The following is a 23,048-nucleotide window of genomic DNA, read 5'->3' as shown; positions in this document are numbered from 1 at the left end:
GAATCTACAGCTGTTTGTTTACATTAGTTAGTACTAGTAGCACATAATGCCGTCACATGGTGGCAGCACGAATTGATGTTTATTTATGTTGAAGTAAAAGCATTGCAGTATAGTACTAAATATTATATATATATATATATATATATATATATATATACATATATATATATATACATATATATATATATATATATATAAATACATATATATATATATATATATATATATATATAAATACATATATATATACATATATATACATATATATATATATATATATACATATATATATATATATAGTATATATATAGTTTCACTCTCCTTACAGGAAACAACTACAAATACATGACCACAAACACTTTTACCCAGACTGACAACGATAGCTTGTCAGTATTGTGTATTTTTTTATATTTTTTTTATTGATGGATTGTTTTTTGTTTCCATCTGGAGAGACCACTTAGTGCATATACAATGCACACACTCACTATTGCCTCCAAAAATAAAAGCAAAACCATACAAAAACTGCTAAATTGTGCAACTGGTAAAACCAAACAGGGAAACCATGTTAAAAAATAATTCTATTGGACTTAAGGAGTCGGATAAAAAATTCCGACTCCGACTCCTAGTACTCTTAGAAATTCGACTCCGACTCCGACTCCAGCTAAAACCTCCGACTCCGACTCCGCAGCCCTGCTTTCATTTCCTCGACATCGGCATCTATCATAACAAACATGGTGTACCATTCGTCCGACATGACTTCGTTACTTACGAAATTTGTTTTAGCACCTTTTTTTTTTATTTCCGCTCACAAAATTGCATATTACATTATAATTTACAAAATTAATAATTAATTTTCTATTGCTATATTGCGCCCTTGGTCGAAACTAAAAATTTACCACTACCAGTATATATTGTACCCCAGGTAGTTTTTGCAGCTTGCAGGATGGTAATGTAAACCTAAGCTTCAGAACATTTTACCTCACAGCTAATATCCACTGTACAAGTTCATTTATAACATACAAATTTGCCTCAGTCAACTTAATTACCGTACACGACGTCGTAACTTCGGGAGATTTACGTTAAACAATATTGGTCTGTCATAAAGCCCGTCGTTACTCCGAGTTGTCATTAACCGTGTAGGTCGTTAAACGAGGAGTGGGTGTACAGTAAAACCCCGATTATCTGAAAGCGGATTATCCGAAAAACGGGATTATCCAAAATTGATTTGGATAATGCAATTAAAATTGAAAAAATTTCTATGCTAAAATGTTATAAAACATCAAAAACATGAAAATAAATAAAAGTAACTACATATGTACTATATTAACATTTAAAATTGATAAGAACAGTTATAATGAATACGTTTTAAGTGTACTACTTTGTTTAGCGTAGCGTGTGTTTGTTTGGTTTCATTGTTTACATCGTCAGTCGGCGGCAGTTGCGTCACTGAGTTCACACTGGGCAGTCGCGTTCTACCTGTGCTTCGACCTCATTTCTTTCTACATCACCATGCCGAAAGAAACTGGGAAAAGGAAGAAAGTCGTCCTTACCATACAGCAGAAGCTGGAGATATTGGACAAGCTGAAGGCGGGTCAATCGGGAACGTCCATCGCCCACGTCCATCGCCCACGAATATGGCGTTGGGAATACTACTGTTACGGACATCAAAAAGGCAGGGCCACAGTTAAGGCAGTTCACTCAGAAGCATCTCCCAGCCCGTCTTCCACCACAAGAACAAAGATTCAGGACCGAGGACCATGAAGCTGGGTAAATACCAAAACCTAGACGAGGCGTTGTTCAAGTGGCAGCAACAGCACGTATCTTCCGGATTGCCAGTGCGGGGTGTAGATCTACAGTCTACGGCGGAAACCCTGGCAAAAGATTTAGGTATTAATGACTTCAGAGCTTCTTCTGGGTGGCTCGTTAGGTTCAGAAAGCGTCATCTTTTAGCAAACAAGAGGGTCTGTGGAGAGACTGCTAGTGCTGCTATCGATGTTGTGGAGCCTTTCATTAACGATTTTTGGAAATTAGTGAGTGACGAAGGACTGCTACCCCATCAACTCACAGGCAAGCGCAGCTGTTAAGGACGCGCCAGGAAGGAAGCTGGACAAGGGCCGCATTTCTGTCTTGTTTGGCGCTAATGCTGACGGTACACACTGGGTTACACCAGTTGTGGTTGGGAAATCAAGGAGGCCCCGTGTGCTGAAAGACTGCATGGACCACCTGGTTCACCTCTGGTATTTTTAAGGACGTGTTTCACAAGATCATTGTCCCTTCCATCACCAAGCACCAGATCACCGAACTGAAGACGACACCACACAACGTGAAGGCTTTAATCCTCCTCAACAATGCTCCTGCCCACCCTGCCAAGGAGGATTTAGTCTCACGAGACGGCAGGATCCGTTGCATGTTTATGCCCGCCAACACCACCTCAATCATCCAGCCAATGGATCAGGGCGTCATACAAGCAGTAAAGATGCACTACCGCTGGCAATTTATGCAGGAAATTCTGTGTGTGACGCTCAAGGGGGAAGAAGAAGGAGACACCAGAGCCCAGGGGACAATAGCAAACCTCAAGAGGTATAACCTGAAGACAGCAATCTACAACCTTGAGAAAGCGTGGAAACAGGTGCCCCCTTCTACATTGGCCAATGCCTGGAATCCCCTGCTACGAGGCCATGAGGATATGCGAGAAGTGTTTGAAGGGTTCGACCGGGAGGTGCGAGAGGTGAAGGAGGCCCTGGGTGATTACGAGACAGTTACAGAGGAGGACGTCCAGGAGTGGCTCACTGTGGATGAGGGGGACCCAGGTTACGCTCTCCAATCAACCAAAGAAATAGCTGAGGAAGTGATGCACAGCCATGACAACGATGATGATGACGACAACGACGATGATCCTTCTGATCCTTCCATGTCTGTGGCAACAGTCCGGTCCCACATCGAAGGAGTGCTTCAGTTTCTTGACCAGCGACCCAGGGACATTTCAAATAGCAATCAACTGTACCCGATGATGCAAGCAACACTGAGTGACGTCATCAAGAAACCCAGGACTTGTATGTTAGCAAGTCTATGCTTCTACCAATCATGCTATCGAGGCTATAAAATCCTTCAACCTCGGGGTTAATCTACACCCGCAGGATTTGAGTCGACTGCTAACTGCCGTCCTAATCTCAATTTCACGAAGGACCAAGCCGACCTATAGGTAGTGGTGAAGCAGGAACATATCCTTGATGGACTTTCGTCGTTGTAACACCTGAATAGAATTGCCAATGACCAAATTTCGAGAAAAATGTGTTTAAAGTCTAACAATAATTACACAATAAAGAAAACAAAAAAACATAAAGTAATTGGTATGAAAAGAGCTTACGAGTAGACAAATTCCATGGTGTACATTTTTTTTTTTTTTTTTTTTTTTTTTTTACTAAAAGAGTTTTTCCTTCAATGAAAAAAAATAAAAGATCCAGGGGTAATTTTATAGGTGTAAGTGTTTATCAACCGATTTTGTTCATTTTTGGCACAGTCAACAAGTGTATGAAAACTAAGAATCCCTGAAATTATCAGCTTAAAACTCATATTGGTTTGTGTCTTTTAAGTGTTTTTGTGATGTAAATAATTATTATTAATTATTTTATAGAAAAATTTATGACAGCAAAATTCATTAAATCATAACTCACGTAGTGTTGTAGTTTCAGAGGGATCAGCTTGTTGAGTGTAGTTGGGAAGGCTTATGGGAGGGTCTTGATTGAGAGGATTAGGAGAGGAACAGCGGGAGTGATTGGTGAGGAACAGTGTGGTTTTAGGACAGGTAGGGTTGTATTGATCAGATTTTTGTGGTAAGACATGTGAGAAAGCTAAAGAAAAAGGTAAGGATGTTTTTGGGCTTTTATGAATTTGGAGAAGGCTTATAACAGGGTAGACAGGAAGGCACTGTGGGAGGTACTGCAGATATATGGGATAGGAGGAAAGTTGTTAAAAACAGTCAAGAGTTTTTATGAGAGTAGTAGAGCTTGTGGTAGGATTAGAAATGGAGAGAGTGAATGTTTTGAGGTAAAGGTGGGACTTCGTCAGGGATATGTTATGTCACCCTGGCTGTTCAATCTATACACAGATGGGGTGGTGCAAGAGGTGAATGCAAGGGTGGTGGGTCAGAGGTTGGAGATGGTTAAAGAAAAGGGAGAAAAGTGGGATGTAAACCAGCTGTTTGCTGATGACACTGTGCTTGTGGCAGGATCAAAGGAGGGATTGAGGAAGTTAGTGACAGAGTTTGGGAAGGTGTGTGAAAGAAAGTTGAAGATAAATGTGGGTAAAAGTATAGTGATGAAATGTACAAGGGGAGAGAGTTGCAGGAGGCTGGAAGTGAATTTTAAGGGAGAGAGACTGGAGGAAGTGGATAGTTTTTGATACTTGGGTGCGACTGGCAGGAAAAGGAGGAGTGAGGGTGGAGGTAGAATGTAGATTGAGAGAAGCGAGTAAATGCTTTGGTGGATTGAAAAGTGTAATGAGAAACAGACATTTGGGAATGGATGCTAAAAGGAGATTGTATTTGCTTAGTTGTGTCGTGGTGTCCTGCCTTTGTATCTTGCAGTGTCTAGTTTACTCTTAAATTCATAAATGGTTTTTGCGCACACTATTTTCTTGTCCAGTTTGTTTCAAATGTCAACCACTCTAAGTGGAAAACTTTTTCTTCAGATCTCTTCTATAAATATGTTTTTTTTTTTTTTCTTCTTTCCATGTCCTCTAGTGTTTCTCTTGTCCCAGTTTAACAAGTCCTCTCTATTGAGTATTTCTGTGCCCTTCATGATTCTTTAGATGGTCAGTAGGTCCCCTCTCTCTCTCTTCTTTGCTCCAGAGTCGGTAACTCCAGTTTAGTCAGTCTTTCCTCATATGACAAGTTTGCAAGTGCAGGAGCCATTTTTGTGGCTGCTCTCGGAATTCTTTCTATTTTCTTTATATTCTTTTTGGTACTGGGTGACCAGAATGTTGCTGCATATTTGAGTCTAGGCCTTATCAGTGTGACTAGTATTTTTTTTTTTTTTTTTTTTTTTCCTTAATCATTTCTTCATCTTAGCAACTTATAGGATTCTCTGACAGTTTTGTTTATCTGACTTGAAATAATTACACCCAAATCTTTTTCGGATCCCACTTTCTTTACCTCCTTAGATCCAATTTTATATTGTCCTGATATTCTATTTTTACTTTTTCGAAACTCCATTATGCTACACTTCTTAATGTTGAAGTCCACTTCCCATTCCTGTAGTGATTTGCAATCCATTTCAGTTTTTACTTTCCTTAACAATTTAGCGTCGTCTGCAAAGAAGCTCATGTAACATTGCACATCATCATTCATGTCATTCATATAAATAGCAAACCTTATTGGAGCCAGTACAGATCCTTGCGGAATTCCACTGATCACCTCCTTCCAACCTGAATATTTTTCTCTGAGTACTTCTCTCATCTTTCCACCAATCAGGAAGTCCTCCATCCATTTTAGTAGGTTCCTTTGTATCCCTCCTATACGTTCCAGTTTTTTTTTCTTATAATTTTTTTTGTGTGGTACCTTGTTGAAAGCTTTTTGTAAGTCCAGGAAGGCACAATCAGCCCATCCATTCCTTTCTTGCACTATGTCTATTAGTCTTGAGTAAAAACTTATTAAGTTTGTGGTAAATGATCTTCCTTGTCTGAACCCAAATTGTCTTGGGTTTATTATATTATTTTCTTCCAGGTGTTTTATCCATCTACTCTTGATCATTTTCTCACAAATTTTGGTACAATGTTAGCATTTTTCCAGTCTTGATATTTTTCCTTCTTTAAATGAGCAATTTATTATGTTATGTATTTTGTCAGTTTGTTCTTTTTTGAATTCTTTTAGAATCCAATTTGCAATTGTGTCTGGGCCATGTGATTTCCTGACATCAAGGTTTGATAGATGTTCCATTATTTCTTATTATGTTATTATCTCGCTCATGGGGGGAGATCGCACTTCATTTCCTTCGTCCCAATATTGTGCCTTCTCTCTAGTGAAAACAGACTTGAAGTGATTATTCATGACTTCGGCCATTTCTAAATCTTCTGTGTATTTTATATTTCCTTGCCATAGTTTCACCATTTTCTGTTTATTTTTAAGTTTACTGTTCACATATCAATAGAGTAGCTTGGGTTGCTCTTTGCATTTATCTATAATGTCTTTTTCATAGTTCCTTTTTTCCTCTCTTCACACTTTTACATACTCATTTCAGTAGTTTATATATATTTGCCATTTTCTAGGTTTTTTATCTTTTCTTCATCTTTTCCAAGCTCTGCCCCCCAATCTTTTGCCTCACTGCATCTTCTGTTGAACCAGCATTTAATGTACACTCTCTCCAACTTCTGTCTTGGTATGTTCCTATTCACCCCTTCATTGTAATTTTCCATCAAGACATCCCATTTCTCTTCCACTTTTGTCTCTTCCATGTAAGTTTTTTTTCCCAATTTCCATTCTAAAGGAATTTCTTTTGTTTTCCAAAGTCCATTTTGCTGTACATCAATCTTCCTTTCCCATGCTTTTCATTTCCCTCCATGTATATTTCTTCCTTTAGTTCAGTCACAATAAGTATATGGTCACTCCAATTGGTGTCTTATTTTGGATTTTGGGTGTATTTACCTAGTTGTATTTTACAGGAAGGGGAGCTATGCTTGTGGTGTTCCATCTTCATATCTTGTTTTATCTAGACTGTTTTTAAATTTGTGTATTGTTTTTGCACACACCACATTTTCATCTAACTTGTTCCAAATGTCTATTATCCTGTGGGGAAAGCTTTTCTTTTTCAGGTCTCTTCTATAACTTTCTTGATTTTCTTTCTGTGTCCTCTTGTATCTCTACTATCCCATTTTATTAGATCCTCTCTATCAATAGTTTCTCTGCCTTTCATGATTCTATAAATAGTTATCAAGTCTCCTCTCTCTCTTCTTTGGTCTAATGTCTGTAGCTCAAGTTTTGCTAGTCTCTCCTCATATGATAGTTCCAAGAGTGTTGGTGCCAATTTCGTAATTGCTCTTTGTATTCTTTTGAGTTTTGTTATATAATTTTTTGCACTTGGTGACCATCTTGTTTCTCAATACTCCAATCTTGGTCTTATCAAAGTGACTAGTATTTTCTTCACCATTTCTTCATCCAGGTATGTAAATGTCACTTTAATTGTTCTTAATAAATTATCAGTTTCTCCCAAAATTTTGTTTATATGTTTCTCAGGGGACATATTATTCATAATAATGACTCCCAGGTCCTTCTCATTTTCTACTTTTTTAATTTCTTCCTCTCCCAATTTATATGATCCCACTATTCTTTTTTGCTTCTTCCAAATTCCATTATACTACACTTCTTAACATTGAATTCCATCTCTCACTTCCTACTCCACTCCCATACTTTATTGAGATCACTCTGCAGTGACTCTCAATCTTCTACAGTGTTCACTTTTTTCAACAATTCTGCATCGTCCACAAAGAAGCTCATATAACTTTCAATTCTTTTATCCATATCATTAATATACATAGCAAACATTATTGGGACCAGAACTGTTCCTTGTGGAACTACACTAATCATTTAATCCCAATTAGAATGTTTGTCTCTTATCACCACTCTCATTTTTCTTTCATGCAAGAAGTCTTCCATCCACTTCAGCAGTTTGCCCTGTATTCCTCCTGCAGTGTCTAATTTCTTTAGCAATTTCTTATGTGGTATCTTATCAAAGGCTTTTTTCAGGTCAAGAAATGCACAATCAACCCATCCATCTCTTGTATTATATCTGTTAGCCTTGAATAGAAACACATTAAGTTTGTGACACATGATCGTCCTTGTCTAAATCCAAATTGCCTTGGATTTAGTACGTTGTTTTTTCCAAATGCCTTACCTTCTACTTTTGATAATTCTTTCACAAATTTTTGCTATTGTACTTTGGTCTATAGTTAGTGGGGTCTTCCTTGTTCCCCCCATTATATATTGGTACTATATTTGCTCTTTTCCAATCTTCTGGAACTTTTCCTTCTTTCAATGCATTCTCTCAAAATCCAGTTTGCCATTTCATCTGGTCCATGCAATTTTCTGACATCAAGATTATTCAAGTGATTCATTATTTCTTTCCTTCTTCTATCTCTTTCATAGGGGGGACTGCCTCCTCCAACTCGACATCTCTTAGTTGTATGTTCTCCCTTGTAAACACTGATTTAAAATGCTTGTTCATAATTTCTGCCATTTCTATATCCTCTGTGTATTCAACTCCTTGTAATTTCTCTAATTTTTTGTTTTGTTTTTCAGTTTGTTGTTTACAAATCTATAAAATAGTTTTGGTTGATCTTTACATTTTTCTATGACATCTTTTTTGTATTTTCTCTTTTCTTCTCTGCACACTTGTACATATTCATTTCTATAACTAGTATATATTTTCCATTTTTCAGGTATTTTGTCTTTCTTCCATTTTATCCAAGCTTTATCCCTTTTGTCTTTTAACTCCCTACATTTTTTGTTGTACCAGTACTTTACATATCCTTTTTCTTGTTTTTGTCTTGGAACATACTTTTCCACTCTATAGATTTTTGTCAAAATATTCCACTTCTCTTCTACTGTTTCCTCCTTGTGTATCCTTTCCTAGTCTGCTTTTTGAAAGGATTCTCTTATTTTATCAAAATTTGTTTTTCCATACATCAATCTTCCTTTTGTATATTGTTCATTTTTTTCCATGTATTTTTCCTCAGTTCCAGTTCAACCAATATGTGGTGTCTTATATTCAATCTTGTCCACTATTTCAGGTTCTGATGTGATTATTAAGTCCAGTCTCGATGGTCCTTCCTCATTTCTATACCTAGTATTCTCTTGTATCCATTGCATCATTGTATGTTCTATAATCACATCAGGTAGTACATTTCCCCATAGGTTGTCGCCACCCTTCACTGTTATCTCTTCCCAGCAGATTTCTTTACAATTAAAGTCACCCATTATAACTATTCTTCCTCCATCTTCCATTTCTTATTTAGTGTTATCCTTGTGTCTTCTAATGTATTTTTGTGTTCTCTCTCTTCCCATGAAGCCATTTTAGGAGGCACATAATTTACCACAAACTTTCTGCTCTTCCCATCCCTGTCTTCCACTTCCATCATAATCATATCTATTCTTTGCATATGTGACATTCCTCACATTTATATCCTTCTTAGTCAGGAACATAACTCCACCCCCTTGTTTTACCTCTCTGTTTCTAATCAATAATTATATGCACCATGTCCTACACTGTTGGGTGGTAGAGGACCTTTCAATTTTGTCTCTACAATTCCCATTATGTCCGGTTCTTTTTCCTTCAGGTAATCATTCAGTTCATTCAAGCCTGTTATTAGGCCATCTATATTTGTGTAAGACACTTAATTTTCTGCTACTTCCATTGTGTTTTCTGTTTCCCTTCCGTTTTTCTCTGTTATGAACCATTTCCTCACTTTCATATCCACTAGTCTCCAATAGAATTTCTCTTTTTCTGACTCTGTTCTTTTCTCATTTTTTCCTTAGCTTCTAGTCTTATTGCTTTCTCATCCTCTCTTTCCTCTTTATTCATTGCCCTTTTTATCCATACCTGTTTATATTGATCACTTTTTGCTAGTTTCCCTGTTTTTGCTAAGATATTCTCGGCTGTCATTTGTGACCTGAATTTAACCTTAATTGGTCTGGTCTTACCTGTATCTGTTTCTTGTTCATCTTCTTGAACTACTTCTAGTATCTTATTTACTTTTTCCTTCTCTACTCTTGTAGTCCTATTTGGATTATGCTTCTCTTCCATCCCTAACATAATTATACATTTCTTTTTATCCACTAAGTCTCTTACTATATTATCCTTCTCCCTCATCACTTTAATAACTGTGTTCTTAGTTTGTTCTTTCATCTGTTGTTTCACTATATCTCTAAATTCAGTTTTGTTGTTCTCTTGTACTTTTTTTCAACCACTTACCTCTTTTGCTATGGACTCTTTATTATTCCTCTTCAATTCCTCATTTTCATCCTTTACTTCTCTTAACTGTCTTTTTAATTCTTCTATGTCTTTAGTTAGGTTTTGATTCTCCTTTAGTTCTTCCAGTTTATCAACTCATTGTGTAACTAGTGTTAATTGGTTAAACCTAACCTCCCATTCTTCGTTCATTTCTTTTAGTTTCTCTAGATTTACTATTTGGGGGAGGTTGTCATCTCCCTCATTAAATCCATAAAAGTAGTTATCTTTTCTTTCCATTGAGCTGCTATTATCTATATTTCTACTTTTGATACCTCTGCTCCCCTGTTCTACCTCGTCTGTGTGTTGTGCACACCTTTTGTTGACAACCCTTGTGGTGCCCGGGGCCCGTTCATCCCCATCCTCATTTCCTTCCATTTTCCTTAATAATATCTCCTCTTGTCCTTTTTCTTCACCTGCCCACCACACCACGATCTTTCCCCTTCCCTACTAATACAACAAAGGTACTCCCTCGTCACTATAATCCACGAAAATTGTGTTTCTTTCCAGAGTTCCAGTCGCTGTTAGTCCGACGTGTGTGCGTGTGTACATGTGTATTTACTTAGTTGTATTATATGGGAAGGGAGCTATGTTTGTATCGTTCAGCATCAAGTTTTTTCTTAAAATCTTGAATGGTGTTTACTCACACTGTTTCTTTATCTAACTTATTCCAAGTATCCATTATTCAGATCTCTTTTATAGTTATCCTTTTTGAGTTTCTTTTTGTGTCCTCTTGTTTTCCCATTGTCGCATTTTAGTAAATCATTCCTATGTAGGATTTCCATTCCTTTCATGATTTTATAGTCACCAGATCTCCTCTTTCACTTCTGTGTTCCAGAGTTGGTAATTTCAATTTGGGCAATCTTTGTTCCTATGTTAATTTGGAAAGTTGGTGCCAATTTTGTTGTTGCACTTTGTATCCTTTCTAATTTTTTTATATTCTTTTCAGTACTGGGTGTCCATAGTGTTGCTGCATACTCCAGTTTTGGTCTTATTAGTGTAATTACTATTTTTTCTGTCTCACAGTTAGGTGAGTTCTCAACTGTGAATACCAATTTGAAGTGATTGCTCATAATTTCTGCCATTTCTAGTTCTCCTGTACACTCATAATTTCCATGGTGCAGCTTTTCAATTTCTTGCTTATTATTAGTTTACCTTTTACATACCTGTAAAATATTTTAGGTTCTTTACATTTTTCTATTATTTCTTTTTCATAGTTTCTCTTTTCATCTCTACGTATTTTTACATAATTGTTTCTTAGTTTGATGTATGTTTGCCATTTGCTGTTTTTTTTTTTTTCCAAAATTTGTCTCTTTTTATCCTTAGCTTCACTACATTTTTTGTTCTACCAGCTTTTTGTGTATACTCTTACTTGTTTTTGTTGTGGTATATACAGTGGCCGCGAAAAGTTTGGGCGCAAAATTATAGGCAGTTAGAACCGTAGAAGTACGATTTGATATCTTCCTTGGCCGACCAGAGCGATGCTTTGGAGTACAAATGATGTCACTTCCTTCGTCTCGAAATTTCTTGGTCCACTTTTGCACTTGACGCACTCCAATTCCCACACGAGTAGCAATATCTTTACACTTATAACCCTCCTTATAGAGGGTTATGATTGTAACAACTGTGTCTCTTTCCAGCTCTTTAACACTTCCCATTACGGAGATATCAAGGCTCAAAAACAGAGACCACTGCAAAAAAAAAGACTACTCTCCGTGAGAGATGTTTCGAAACTGACTCCATGTGACATCGAGTGTGCCTAAACAGAGTTGCCAAATAGTGTGTATTGTCTCGGCTAAATACGGGTACAAACGCTAGCATTGAAAAATAGTGAAAAGTTTGGGTGGAAAGTTGTATTTTTCGCATGTTTTGAGTTTAGGGGAAAGTTGGGGCGCCTATAATTTTGCACCCAAACTTTTCGCGGCTACTGTATTTGTTCACTCCCTCATTATAAATTTCTTTTAGTGTATTCCATTTCTCTTCCATCCTTGTTTCTTCATTTAGGAATTTTTCCCAGTTTGAATTACGAAAGAATTTTTTAAGTTTCTCAAAATTTTTGTTGTTGTACATTAGTCTTCCTATTCTGTTTCTCATTTCTTCTTAGGTCCATTTGCTCTTTTAGTTTGAATTCTATTAGTACATGATCACTCTTTCCTATCGGAGTTTTGTATTAAATTTTGTCCACAATTTCAGGTTCTGTCGTAAGTAATCCAGTCTCGATGGTTCCTCATTGTTTCCGTATCTGGTATTTTCCTTTATCACTAAGTCATTGTGTATTCAATGGTCATATTGAGTAGTATGTTACCCCAGAGGTCTTCTCTAACCTTCACTGTCATTTCTTCCCAACATATTTCTTTTGAATTAAAATGGCCCATAATTACTGTGTAAATATTAAAAATATGTGTATTTACCTAGCTGTATTTTGCATGTGTGTTAACTATGAGTGTGTGTAAAACTATGGATGTAACCTTATTGTAATTTTTAATCACAGCACAAAATCTGGGTAAAGCCATCTGCAGAGCAGTCCTTCCTCTATGGTAACCATGTCATGAAATCTGGGCTCTCACGGATCACAGAAAATACATCTCAGTATGAAGGTGTCATTGTCTATTCCATGTCGGATGTTCCATTGGTAAGTGATGGTAATTATTTTATACATGTATGGTATTTTTCTTTCATTTAGTGTTTAACCAATGATAAATATCATGAAGTTTTTAATTTTAACATTTGTAGTTCATATTTTTATGAATTATTTCATTTAGCCTTGACATTTTGTATGAGAAAATTACAGTGTGGGGGTATCCCTACCCTCCCTCACTATATCTCATTTAGTTGCCCTCTACAACATGCTTGGGAACATGATGGTGGCATTCGTCTCCCCTGCCATTATAAGGGAATTATATAGTAAAAGGGTATAGTCATAGAAATAATCAAGAATAGGTTCAAGGGAACATTATAAATGAGGGACAGCAGTGTTGTCACCACTGTTGGCCCTCACTTATTGATATGGCGACTCACTTCTTTTAGTTATTTTCTGTTTAGGAGAATTAGATTCTAGAGTTTTACATCTCTCTTTGGTTCAGTCCAAATACACAATTTACTCTGAAGTTTTTCTAAGGAATCCCACTAGAACACGTATACAAGATCCTACATGAGCTTTGTAGTGATGTAGTCATTTCCTTAGTCCAATGATCTTTAACTTTGTATTTAAGTGCATCCCCAAAGGATGTGATCTTACATTTGTGAACCATTTAGAATTTTCTCCTTCACCCTTTCACCAATCAGATTGTTTGTTTCAAGTCTTTATGGCAATATTGTTTACTTAGTATAATCTCAAGTCCATATAGTTCTCATTTAAGTTACAAAGGAATGTCATTTCAGCAATATGTAAATATATACACCTAGCCAGACTGCAATGTGGCCACCACCGAGCCCTTCTGAGCTACCAGAAGAGACTGGATGACAGCATTGTGGACAAATGCCCAGGATGTAACACTTCACCCCATACTATTCAACACATCATGGAAGACTGCATTATACGCAATCATGCACACAAACAACACAATATACACTCCATAAAAGGTTTGTGGGAAAACCCTGTTTTGGCCATGACATTCCTTGGGGAGATGGGACTGCTTGGACAGATAGTCTAGGGAAAAACAATAACAATAATCTGACAAAACAAAGAAACTACCACTACAGTATATAATGTATAAGCTTAGTGATGAATTATGTGAGTCCTGCATGGGCTCTTAATCTCACTAAGAAACACCACAGTGCCTTAAAGAGAATTACAGGCTGTATAAATACAGCACCAACAGACCATGTACACCATGAACCGAAAATCCTCAAAGGATGACCTTGACATGAGAAGCACAAACACAGCCCACCCAACACCCACACACACCAAGAAACATCAAAACATCCAAGTACCTATATCACACAAATGCTCTCTTCTCTTCCTCCACAACTGCCATACACAAACCTCTAGAAGCATATCCATCATATTGCTCACTGCTCCATCAAACTGAAAGAATACATTACTGCATGCCAGACCCCCTGATATCCATCCCTCTGAATCCTCTCTACCCTGATAGGACAGAGTCCACCTGGCCAGACTGATGTCATCACCATCTAGCCCCTTTAACCAGTTCACTGCAAGTCAAATTCTCACGCACATTATTGGCAGCCATATGTACAATGCATCACACTACTCATATTATAGATTATAGTCACTGCTGTATTACTCATTCTCTTTTACTCTGAGTAATAATAAACATAGAAAACATGATCAAAGCAGTTCACAGAATCCTGGGGTAATTCATGTACAATAACAAAAATGTACAATCAAGTCGCTGATGCCAGCATCCTTGTGTACCCACTGCCTCATGATGCCTACATAGGTATCATTGTTCTGAAGTGGTTAGGGTACAGAAGGGGCTGGATGATTGCATTGCAGATAAATGTCCAATATGCAACACATATGGAGACTGCATTGTACACAATGGTGCATGTCATCACAATATACACTCTACTAACCCTAGATTGGTGGAGCGGGGCCAATTGGATACACACTTTTCGCGCTTAAATTTTCGCGGGCTTTTTTGTCCACAATAATGCCTATGTGGTAACTTTTATTGTTTGAGTTATCAGTAATTATTATATTTTTTCTTTTAAGGGTGTTTTTACCCCATCTGGATACATAATATAGCCCCTATAAGGTAGTGTGTATCCGATTGGTCCAGTTCCTACCGGATATGCTACGCTTGTGGACGTCAGATGGGAAAAGTCAAATCATTATATATCTTCACATGGTAGCTTAGAAACAAAAATTTTGTATTGTATAGGTAGAAAAAAATACTATAATTGTATACACAACTCTATAATAGAGAAGGAATTGTCATTATATAGTTTTTTCAATTTCATTTTAGGTTGTCGAAACCAAAAATGAAACGTACTATATACTACACTGAAGATGAGTTAGCACAGCATGTAAACTCTCATGAGTTTCAACATGGTTGTGATAATACGTCGGTGACAATAAATGAAAGTAATAATATAACCATCGTGACTAAATGAGGGTTCTAGGACAGAGGGCCAAGGTGGCACAGTGCTCGCAATATCACCTATTTATATTTTTTGCGTCGCCAGAGACATTTATTGATTGCTTAGAAGGTCCTCATAGGGATTTGAGTGCTGTCATTACATCCTGTCTTCCCCTCCCCCTCTAAATTCCACATCCGGTTACCTCCTCTCCCTCAGTGCATAGGCCTACGCACCAATCCCCCCCCTCCCCCTCTCACACTCCACTTCCGTCTCTATGTAAGTGCAATTTCATACAAAGAATATATGTTTCACATAGAAACACAATTTCATAAAAGAAAAATAAGTACATGCATTATTTTTACACATTACACATAAAAATTCATTTCCAAAATCACCCATATTCATTTAGTCATGACGAAGTTTTTTTTGTACAATTGAGGTTTTAAAGGTTTTGTATGAGATGAATGGACATATGTAGGTCATTGTTATAATGTTTTTTTTACCAAGTTCCTCTTATATTAGGCTCAGGAACACGTAATCTCAATCCTTTGATTTTCTGTCAAAGTTTTTTTCAATTGTTCATAGTTGTCATTTTTTATTTTGGAATTACGTTAATTTTGTATTAGCAGGACTCTACGAACCCTATATTTATATTATAGTAACTTTAAATGGACAAAAAACACACGCATATATTTTATTTTAATTTTTTATTCTGTGTATCTTTTTGGATACAGTGGTCACGGGAATCGCCAGCGCGCGCCACCTCCACCAATCTAGGGCTAAGGATTTATGGGAAAACCCCTTTCTAGCCATGGTGTTCCTCAGGGAGATGGAACTGCTTGACCAGACAATCTAGGGAACAACAACTACTTACTGTCTCATTTATCTCCTCAAATAACAATGACACTGCATCAAATCCTAGGCAAGAAAACACCAATACCTCTATTACTCTACACAACTTTGTACAAATATATATATTCATATATATATATATAATATGCGGAAAAACCACCAAGGAAAAAGAAAAACTGATGACCAAGCGCTTTCGTCTATTCAGACATCCTCAGGGTACATAGAAAAGAAAAAGTACACAAGAATATATACAAAGAGTATGAGGTCAGGGAAGGAACCAGGAGAGGTTGCGAGGATCTAATGTCAACCTGACCCGTTCGCGGCAGCGGACGTTTGGGCTACTACTTTTTTCACAATAAAATTGTCTAACTTATACATACCATGACTTAAATTTAAGTTATTGACAAATGTATCTTTGATCAGACTGGATTCTATTATATTTCTCGTCAAATATGACTTATCTTTAACAATTTCTTTAGCACCCTCCCAATTTATACAATGATTAAAATCCCTTAGGTGAATAAATAAGGCATTAGACATTTGCCCACTCTTGACGCTATACTGATGTTGTTTTAACCTTACTTTTAATTCTTTTCCAGTCTGACCAATATAGCATTTGTCGCAATTTTTACATGGAATTGAATATATACATCCTTCTTCCTTATATGGAGAGTTTTTAATTAAAAGACTTCTAACTGTATTGGAGTTCTTAAATGCTACTTGAATGTTGAAAGTCTTAAGAATATGTGGTAGTTTGACGAAATTCTCGTTGAAAGGCAGTACAAGTAGGTTCTTTACATTAAAAGTTTTACTAGCTTTTTCCTCGTAGAAAGATTTCTTAGCCGATTTATAAGAAATCTCCACGAGGTGCTTAGGATATTTTAATTTTGAAGCTATGTTAGATATTCTTAAGAGTTCATCATCCAAAAACTCCGGACTGCAAATTCTATGGGCTCTCAGAAACATTGATGACAACACTTTCTCCAGTTCTAAGCAATCTTTACATGGAATTTTTTGAAACTAAATTATTACCTAAGATTCTCCCCCATTTTGTCACATGGTACAGATACATTGATGATATCTTATGTATTTGGCCTGCAAATGATGATCCTACTTTGTTCTTAACTAAACTCAATGCCTTGGTCCCTTCCATTAAATTTACCATGGAAATAGAAGAAAATGATCATTTACCTTTCCTTGATGTTATGATTTACAGAAAGGAAAGGTCCTTCAAATTTGATGTCTATAGAAAACCCACCAATGTTCTTTCATACGTACATTTTTATTCGTCTCATCATTGCAGGACAAAGATGTCAGTGTTGTCATCAATGTTTCTGAGAGCCCATAGAATTTGCAGTCCGGAGTTTTTGGATGATGAACTCTTAAGAATATCTAACATAGCTTCAAAATTAAAATATCCTAAGCACCTCGTGGAGATTTCTTATAAATCGGCTAAGAAATCTTTCTACGAGGAAAAAGCTAGTAAAACTTTTAATGTAAAGAACCTACTTGTACTGCCTTTCAACGAGAATTTCGTCAAACTACCACATATTCTTAAGACTTTCAACATTCAAGTAGCATTTAAGAACTCCAATACAGTTAGAAGTCTTTTAATTAAAAACTCTCCATATAAGGAAGAAGGATGTATATATTCAATTCCATGTAAAGATTGCGACAAATGCTATATTGGTCAGACTGGAAAAGAATTAAAAGTAAGGTTAAAACAACATCAGTATAGCGTCAAGAGTGGGCAAATGTCTAATGCCTTATTTATTCACCTAAGGGATTTTAATCATTGTATAAATTGGGAGGGTGCTAAAGAAATTGTTAAAGATAAGTCATATTTGACGAGAAATATAATAGAATCCAGTCTGATCAAAGATACATTTGTCAATAACTTAAATTTAAGTCATGGTATGTATAAGTTAGACAATTTTATTGTGAAAAAAGTAGTAGCCCAAACGTCCGCTGCCGCGAACGGGTCAGGTTGACATTAGATCCTCGCAACCTCTCCTGGTTCCTTCCCTGACCTCATACTCTTTGTATATATTCTTGTGTACTTTTTCTTTTCTATGTACCCTGAGGATGTCTGAATAGACGAAAGCGCTTGGTCATCAGTTTTTTCTTTTTCCTTGGTGGTTTTTCCGCATATTTAGAATCACGAGTTTATGTGATTTCTCATGCATATATATAATATATGTATATATATATATATATATATATATATATATATATACATATGTATATATAATTAACATAGATATACCAAAGGCTTTTCTCCCCCTTATTGGGGAGATAGCCAAAAAACAAAGGCATAAATACTACTCCCATTCCAACCCTATCACACTCCACTCCCCTTCACCCTCTTCCTTCCCTCTTATCTTGGCACATCCCAGATGACGGGTCATCCCTGCATCTTGTCCACTGCCCTGGGTCAGAAGCAGTTTCGGAAAACATGGCACGTCCATAGCAAGGCTTCTTCATTAAATCGGTGACCCCCCCCCCCTTCATCCCCTCATGCAGAAAAGAAGACAGGGAGAAATCCCATCAGGTTGCATCAAATTTACTCTACTCCCTCATCCCCAATCCATTCCACCTCATACAACACAACATCATCCATATACAACCATTCTCCATTCACCCATCTTTTGTCCTTTCCCTTCCTTCCTCAACAGAACATTCTCCTCTTCCCCAAAGCCCCTTTTACCCCATCCATCCATCTCATCTTAGGTCACCCCCTCATGTTCACTAATTCCACATCTCCCTTCCACACCTCTTTTACTAGTCATACATCACTCACTCTTTCCATGTGTCCAAACCATCCCTATACTTTTTCATCCACCCTATCTCCCAACTCCTTTTCCACCCCAGTTCTCCTCCTCACCTCCACATTTCTCACTCTATCCAGACTAGTAACCCCTATCATACTTCTCAGACACCTCATCTCAAACACATTCAAACTCCTCTCTTCCTCTTTTTATGTTCCATGTTTCTGCCCCATACCGCTGTTGGTACAATCACTCCTTCGTACAATCTCCTCTTAGCATCCATTCCCAAATATCTATTTTTCATTACACTTTTTAATCCACCAAGGCATTTACTTGCTTCTTTCAATCTACATTCTACTTCCACCTCCACTCCTCCATTTCCTGCCACATTCACACTCAAGTATCAAAAACTATCCACTTCCTCCAGTCTCTCTCCCTTAACCTCTTCACTCCAGGGCACATCGCACGTCTGGCAGCATTAGCTGCCCAACGCATAAAAAATAAAGTCAGTGCTCAATCGTTCGTTCACTTTCACCCATGTATTTTGATAACCATAGAAAGTTGATGAAGCCAGTTTAGAGAGAATGGAAATTACGTAGGTACGACTACAATAAATATAATCAAGATGCCGACGTCGGCATCATCGAGTACCCACTTGCTCCTCATGCCGCCTATGTAGGCGTCACCGTATGGAAGTGGTTAATACTTTTACCCACATTTATCTTGAACTTCCTTCTTTCACACACTTTCCCAAATTCTGTCTCTAACCTCCTCTATCCCTCCTCTGATCCTGCTACAAATGCAGTGTTGTCCACAAACAGCTGGCTTATCTCCCACTTTTCTCAATTTTCTTTAACCATCTCCAATCCCTGACCCTTGCATTTACCTCTCACTCCACTTCATCCATGTATAAATTGAACAGCCAGGGTGACATAACACATCCCTGATGAAGTCCCATCTTTATCTCAAACCACTCACTCTCTCCATTTGTAATCCTGACACACACACTACTACTCTCATAAAAACTCTTGACAGCTCCTAAAAGCTTTCCTCCTATCCCATATATCTGTCTACCATGTCATAAGCCTTTTCCAAATCCATAAAAGCCCAAAAAGCATCCTTACCTTTTCCTATAGCTTTCTCACATATCTGTCTTACCACAAAAATCTGATCTACACCTCTTCCTGTCCTAAACCCACACTGTTCCTCACCAATTTCTCCCTCTGCTCCTCTCCTAATCCTCTCAATCGAGATCCCCCCATAAGCCTTCCCAACTACACTTAATAAGCTAATCCCTCTGAAACTACTACACTCACACTTGTCCCCTTTTCCCTTGTAAAGTGGAACTATACAGGCACTCCTATCCTCCGGCACTCTACCCTCTCTTAAACATTAAATAACCTCACCAGCCAGTCCACCATCACTGTACAGTGAGACCTCTCATTAACGGACGTTAATTAGCTGTGATTGCGGTGTTTTCGCTGTGTTTTCAGTGTTTTGGAGTGGTTTTTGTGTGGCATAGTGATTGCACGCACTAAACAACAGCACTGAAAACACAGAGAAAGCACTGCAAACACAGCTAATTAACGTCCGTTAATGAGAGGTCTCACTGTACCTCCTTTTTTCAGACATTCTGTATGACATCCATCCAGACCAGGTGCCCTACCTGTTCTCATCATCTTAACAACTGCCCTCACTTTATCCTTCCTTATTTCTCCATTTTCCTCACTCATCACTGTCATTTTCTTAGCACTTCCCACTGCAACTACCTTTCCCTCCCTATCCTATTTCACATTTAGGAACTCCCTAAAATACTCTGCCCATCTTCCTCTTTCTACCTTCTCTTCCATTATCATCTCTCCATTTGCACCTTTTTTCCTTTTCTTCTCTACTTGATTCCCCTCCTCTTCCTCTCTTAATTTCTTTCCAAAACATCTTTTTATTACTTTCAAAATTTTCTGTCATACTCTTACCCCACTTCACATCCGCTCTCCTCTTTGCCTCCTTTATCTTATGCTTTACTTCTCTTCTCTTTTCTTTGTACCTCTCATATGTTTCCTGTGTCCTGATTTGTAACTAATATGTGAAAGCTTGCTTCTTCTCTTCTACAACCTTCTTTGGTTCATCATCCCACCATTCACTACCCTTCATTCTATTTCCTCCCATCCCCCTTGTTCCACACACCATTTTTTCACACCTTGTGACTCTTTCCTTGAACCATCCCCATTCCTTCTCCACTCCTAGTTCTACTTTAACCTTCTCTCTCTTCCACTCCTTTCTCAGCTTCTTCTTGTACTCCTTCTCCTTTTCTTTCTCATTTAAGCAGTTTAATCTAAGCACCTCCCTACCTTTTGTCCTTTTCCTCTTTCTCCATCTATCCTCCACTCTCAACTTACCTTCCACCAGAAAATGATATATGATCTGATATTCCCCCACTCCTTCCCCTTAGAACATGTACATCCTTAACTCTTCTTATTATACCCCTATCTACTACTTCATAGTCCATTTATGCTCTATCTACCACTCTTCTCTCCACCACCCTCTCCCATGTGTACTATGCTTGACTTTCTTCCTGATGATGATATGGATTAATGTCACAAACTCCCCCCTATCGGAAGGCTAGGACGGTGTCCCTCACAGAGGGCTTTGTAGCGTGGAATAAACACTGTATTTGCTATCATCAACTCTTTCTAGATACATCTCCACCATCAACTCTTCACTATGATTCTTTCCTGGAACTCCACATTTCACAACCACTCCATTTATTGGTTCATTTCCTACCATAGCATTAAGGTCTCACAAAACTACTACATTGATGTTTCTTCCTAATCCCTCTATGCACTCATTTAAATCTATCCAAAAAGCCTCCCTTTCTTCTACACTTTCTCACTACCAGGCCCATATGCACTTATAAAAACCCACATTTCCTTTCCCAGTTTCACCTTCATCCACAGTAACCTTGAGGAAACCTCTTTCCACTTCATGTTTACTTATCTCTTCACTTACTAATATAACCACTCCTTCCTCCCTCACAACTTAGTTACTCAAAGCCAACACTGCCCATCTCTTCCCTTTTACTCTCATCTGTACTACATCCACACACATTAAAAGACCCAAACCATAGGGTACTGGTTGGAAAACTCCTAGACCCTCATATGCCTTTACTTTTTTTAGGAATGTCCTCTGTGGGGCTACAGGGAGAAGGATGCCTAGTCCCAATTCTCATCCTCTTTTTCTCGCTTTACGATTCAAGTGGGAATACTTGGTGGCAGTATTCTATCCCCTACCACAGGGTAGGCAAAAAAAGGAAATGAATATTCAGAGAAATGGTACAGGACAGTAACAGGGGGTTGGGGGGACAGCATAACGGAGGGACAGTCACAGTATAATAAAAGTGTCATCATTTCTCTGTGAACAGAGTCCTCCTCTATCACAGACAAAATTATGTGTGGCTCAGGTCCGGTGGGGGTGCCCCATATAGACCCTAAAGTATCAACTGCATGCTATACTTTGTCACAATAACATGCAGCCAATACCCCGGACAGGGAAAATAATTAAAAGAATAAATAAAAAATTAAATAAGTAAATAAAATAAATCTTAAACTATAAACAGCCTCAACTAATTAGATAAGTATGTAAACTACAAGATAATGTATGATGGTGGTACGTGATTGTGTCCACAATGATAGAAGCATTTGTGAATTTTAGTCCAAAGCAGCCAACCAATCTTGCTAAAGCCAAAGTGTGATGATACGTGTATATGGTCATGAATCCCAAGCATTGTCAAAGGTCATCTTGCAGAGTGGGTAATGGCTGGAAAGTAAATATGTAAACATTATGAAGGTTTTCTTGTGATTGCTTTATTAGCAGATTGTAGTAATATTAATAACATTTTATTTATTATCAGGGCTTTGGAGTAGCAGCCAAGTCTACCTCAGAATGTCGACATGCAGATCCAATGAATTTGGTATGCTTCCACCAAGCAGATGTTGGTGAATATATCAGAAATGAAGAACAGCTTATTTAAAGCATCATGGATGGGTAGAGTCATTAGAATAAAAGTTCAAAGATATGTACCTTTTTATAGTAAATCTTTGTTATACATGGTCTTTCTGTGATCCTTTTAATCTGATTTTGAAATTTGGAGAACCTTATTTGAACTTGGACTCTGGATAAGGAGTTTTAATGGTGTACCTTTACGCTGTAAAGTAACTCAAAATGACCAAATATCTGGTATCGATGGAGTCCTCCAAGGACTGCATTATTCAACCTCTTCACAAGGACTGCATTATTCAACCTCTTCACAAATCTCCTTGCACCAAAGTGTTCACTTATACAGATAAAATTAGAGAAATAACCCATTTTAGCAACTACAAAGTAGCTG

The 23,048-nt window shown here is 37.6% G+C and overlaps 1 protein-coding gene across 1 annotated transcript in view; it reads left to right on the top strand.

Moving 5' to 3' along the window:
• The window catches only part of LOC143018948 (60S ribosome subunit biogenesis protein NIP7 homolog), a 51,751-nt gene extending 28,985 nt beyond the window's left edge, over positions 1-22,766 (top strand). Inside the window, exons 3-4 of the mRNA XM_076174604.1 lie at positions 12,490-12,630; positions 22,572-22,766. Coding sequence (XP_076030719.1) covers positions 12,490-12,630; positions 22,572-22,691 — 261 coding nt within the window. The 3' untranslated portion in view covers positions 22,692-22,766. The remainder of the gene's footprint in view (positions 1-12,489; positions 12,631-22,571) is intronic.
• The last annotated feature ends 282 nt before the right edge of the window (positions 22,767-23,048 follow it).

This window comes from Oratosquilla oratoria, chromosome 1 (genome assembly GCF_046742065.1).
Source record: "Oratosquilla oratoria isolate Oo_2021 chromosome 1, ASM4674206v1, whole genome shotgun sequence".
NCBI classification, from domain to species: domain Eukaryota; kingdom Metazoa; phylum Arthropoda; class Malacostraca; order Stomatopoda; family Squillidae; genus Oratosquilla; species Oratosquilla oratoria.
The sequence above is the reverse complement of the archived record's forward strand: the minus strand, read 5'-3'. Positions and strand labels throughout refer to the sequence as shown.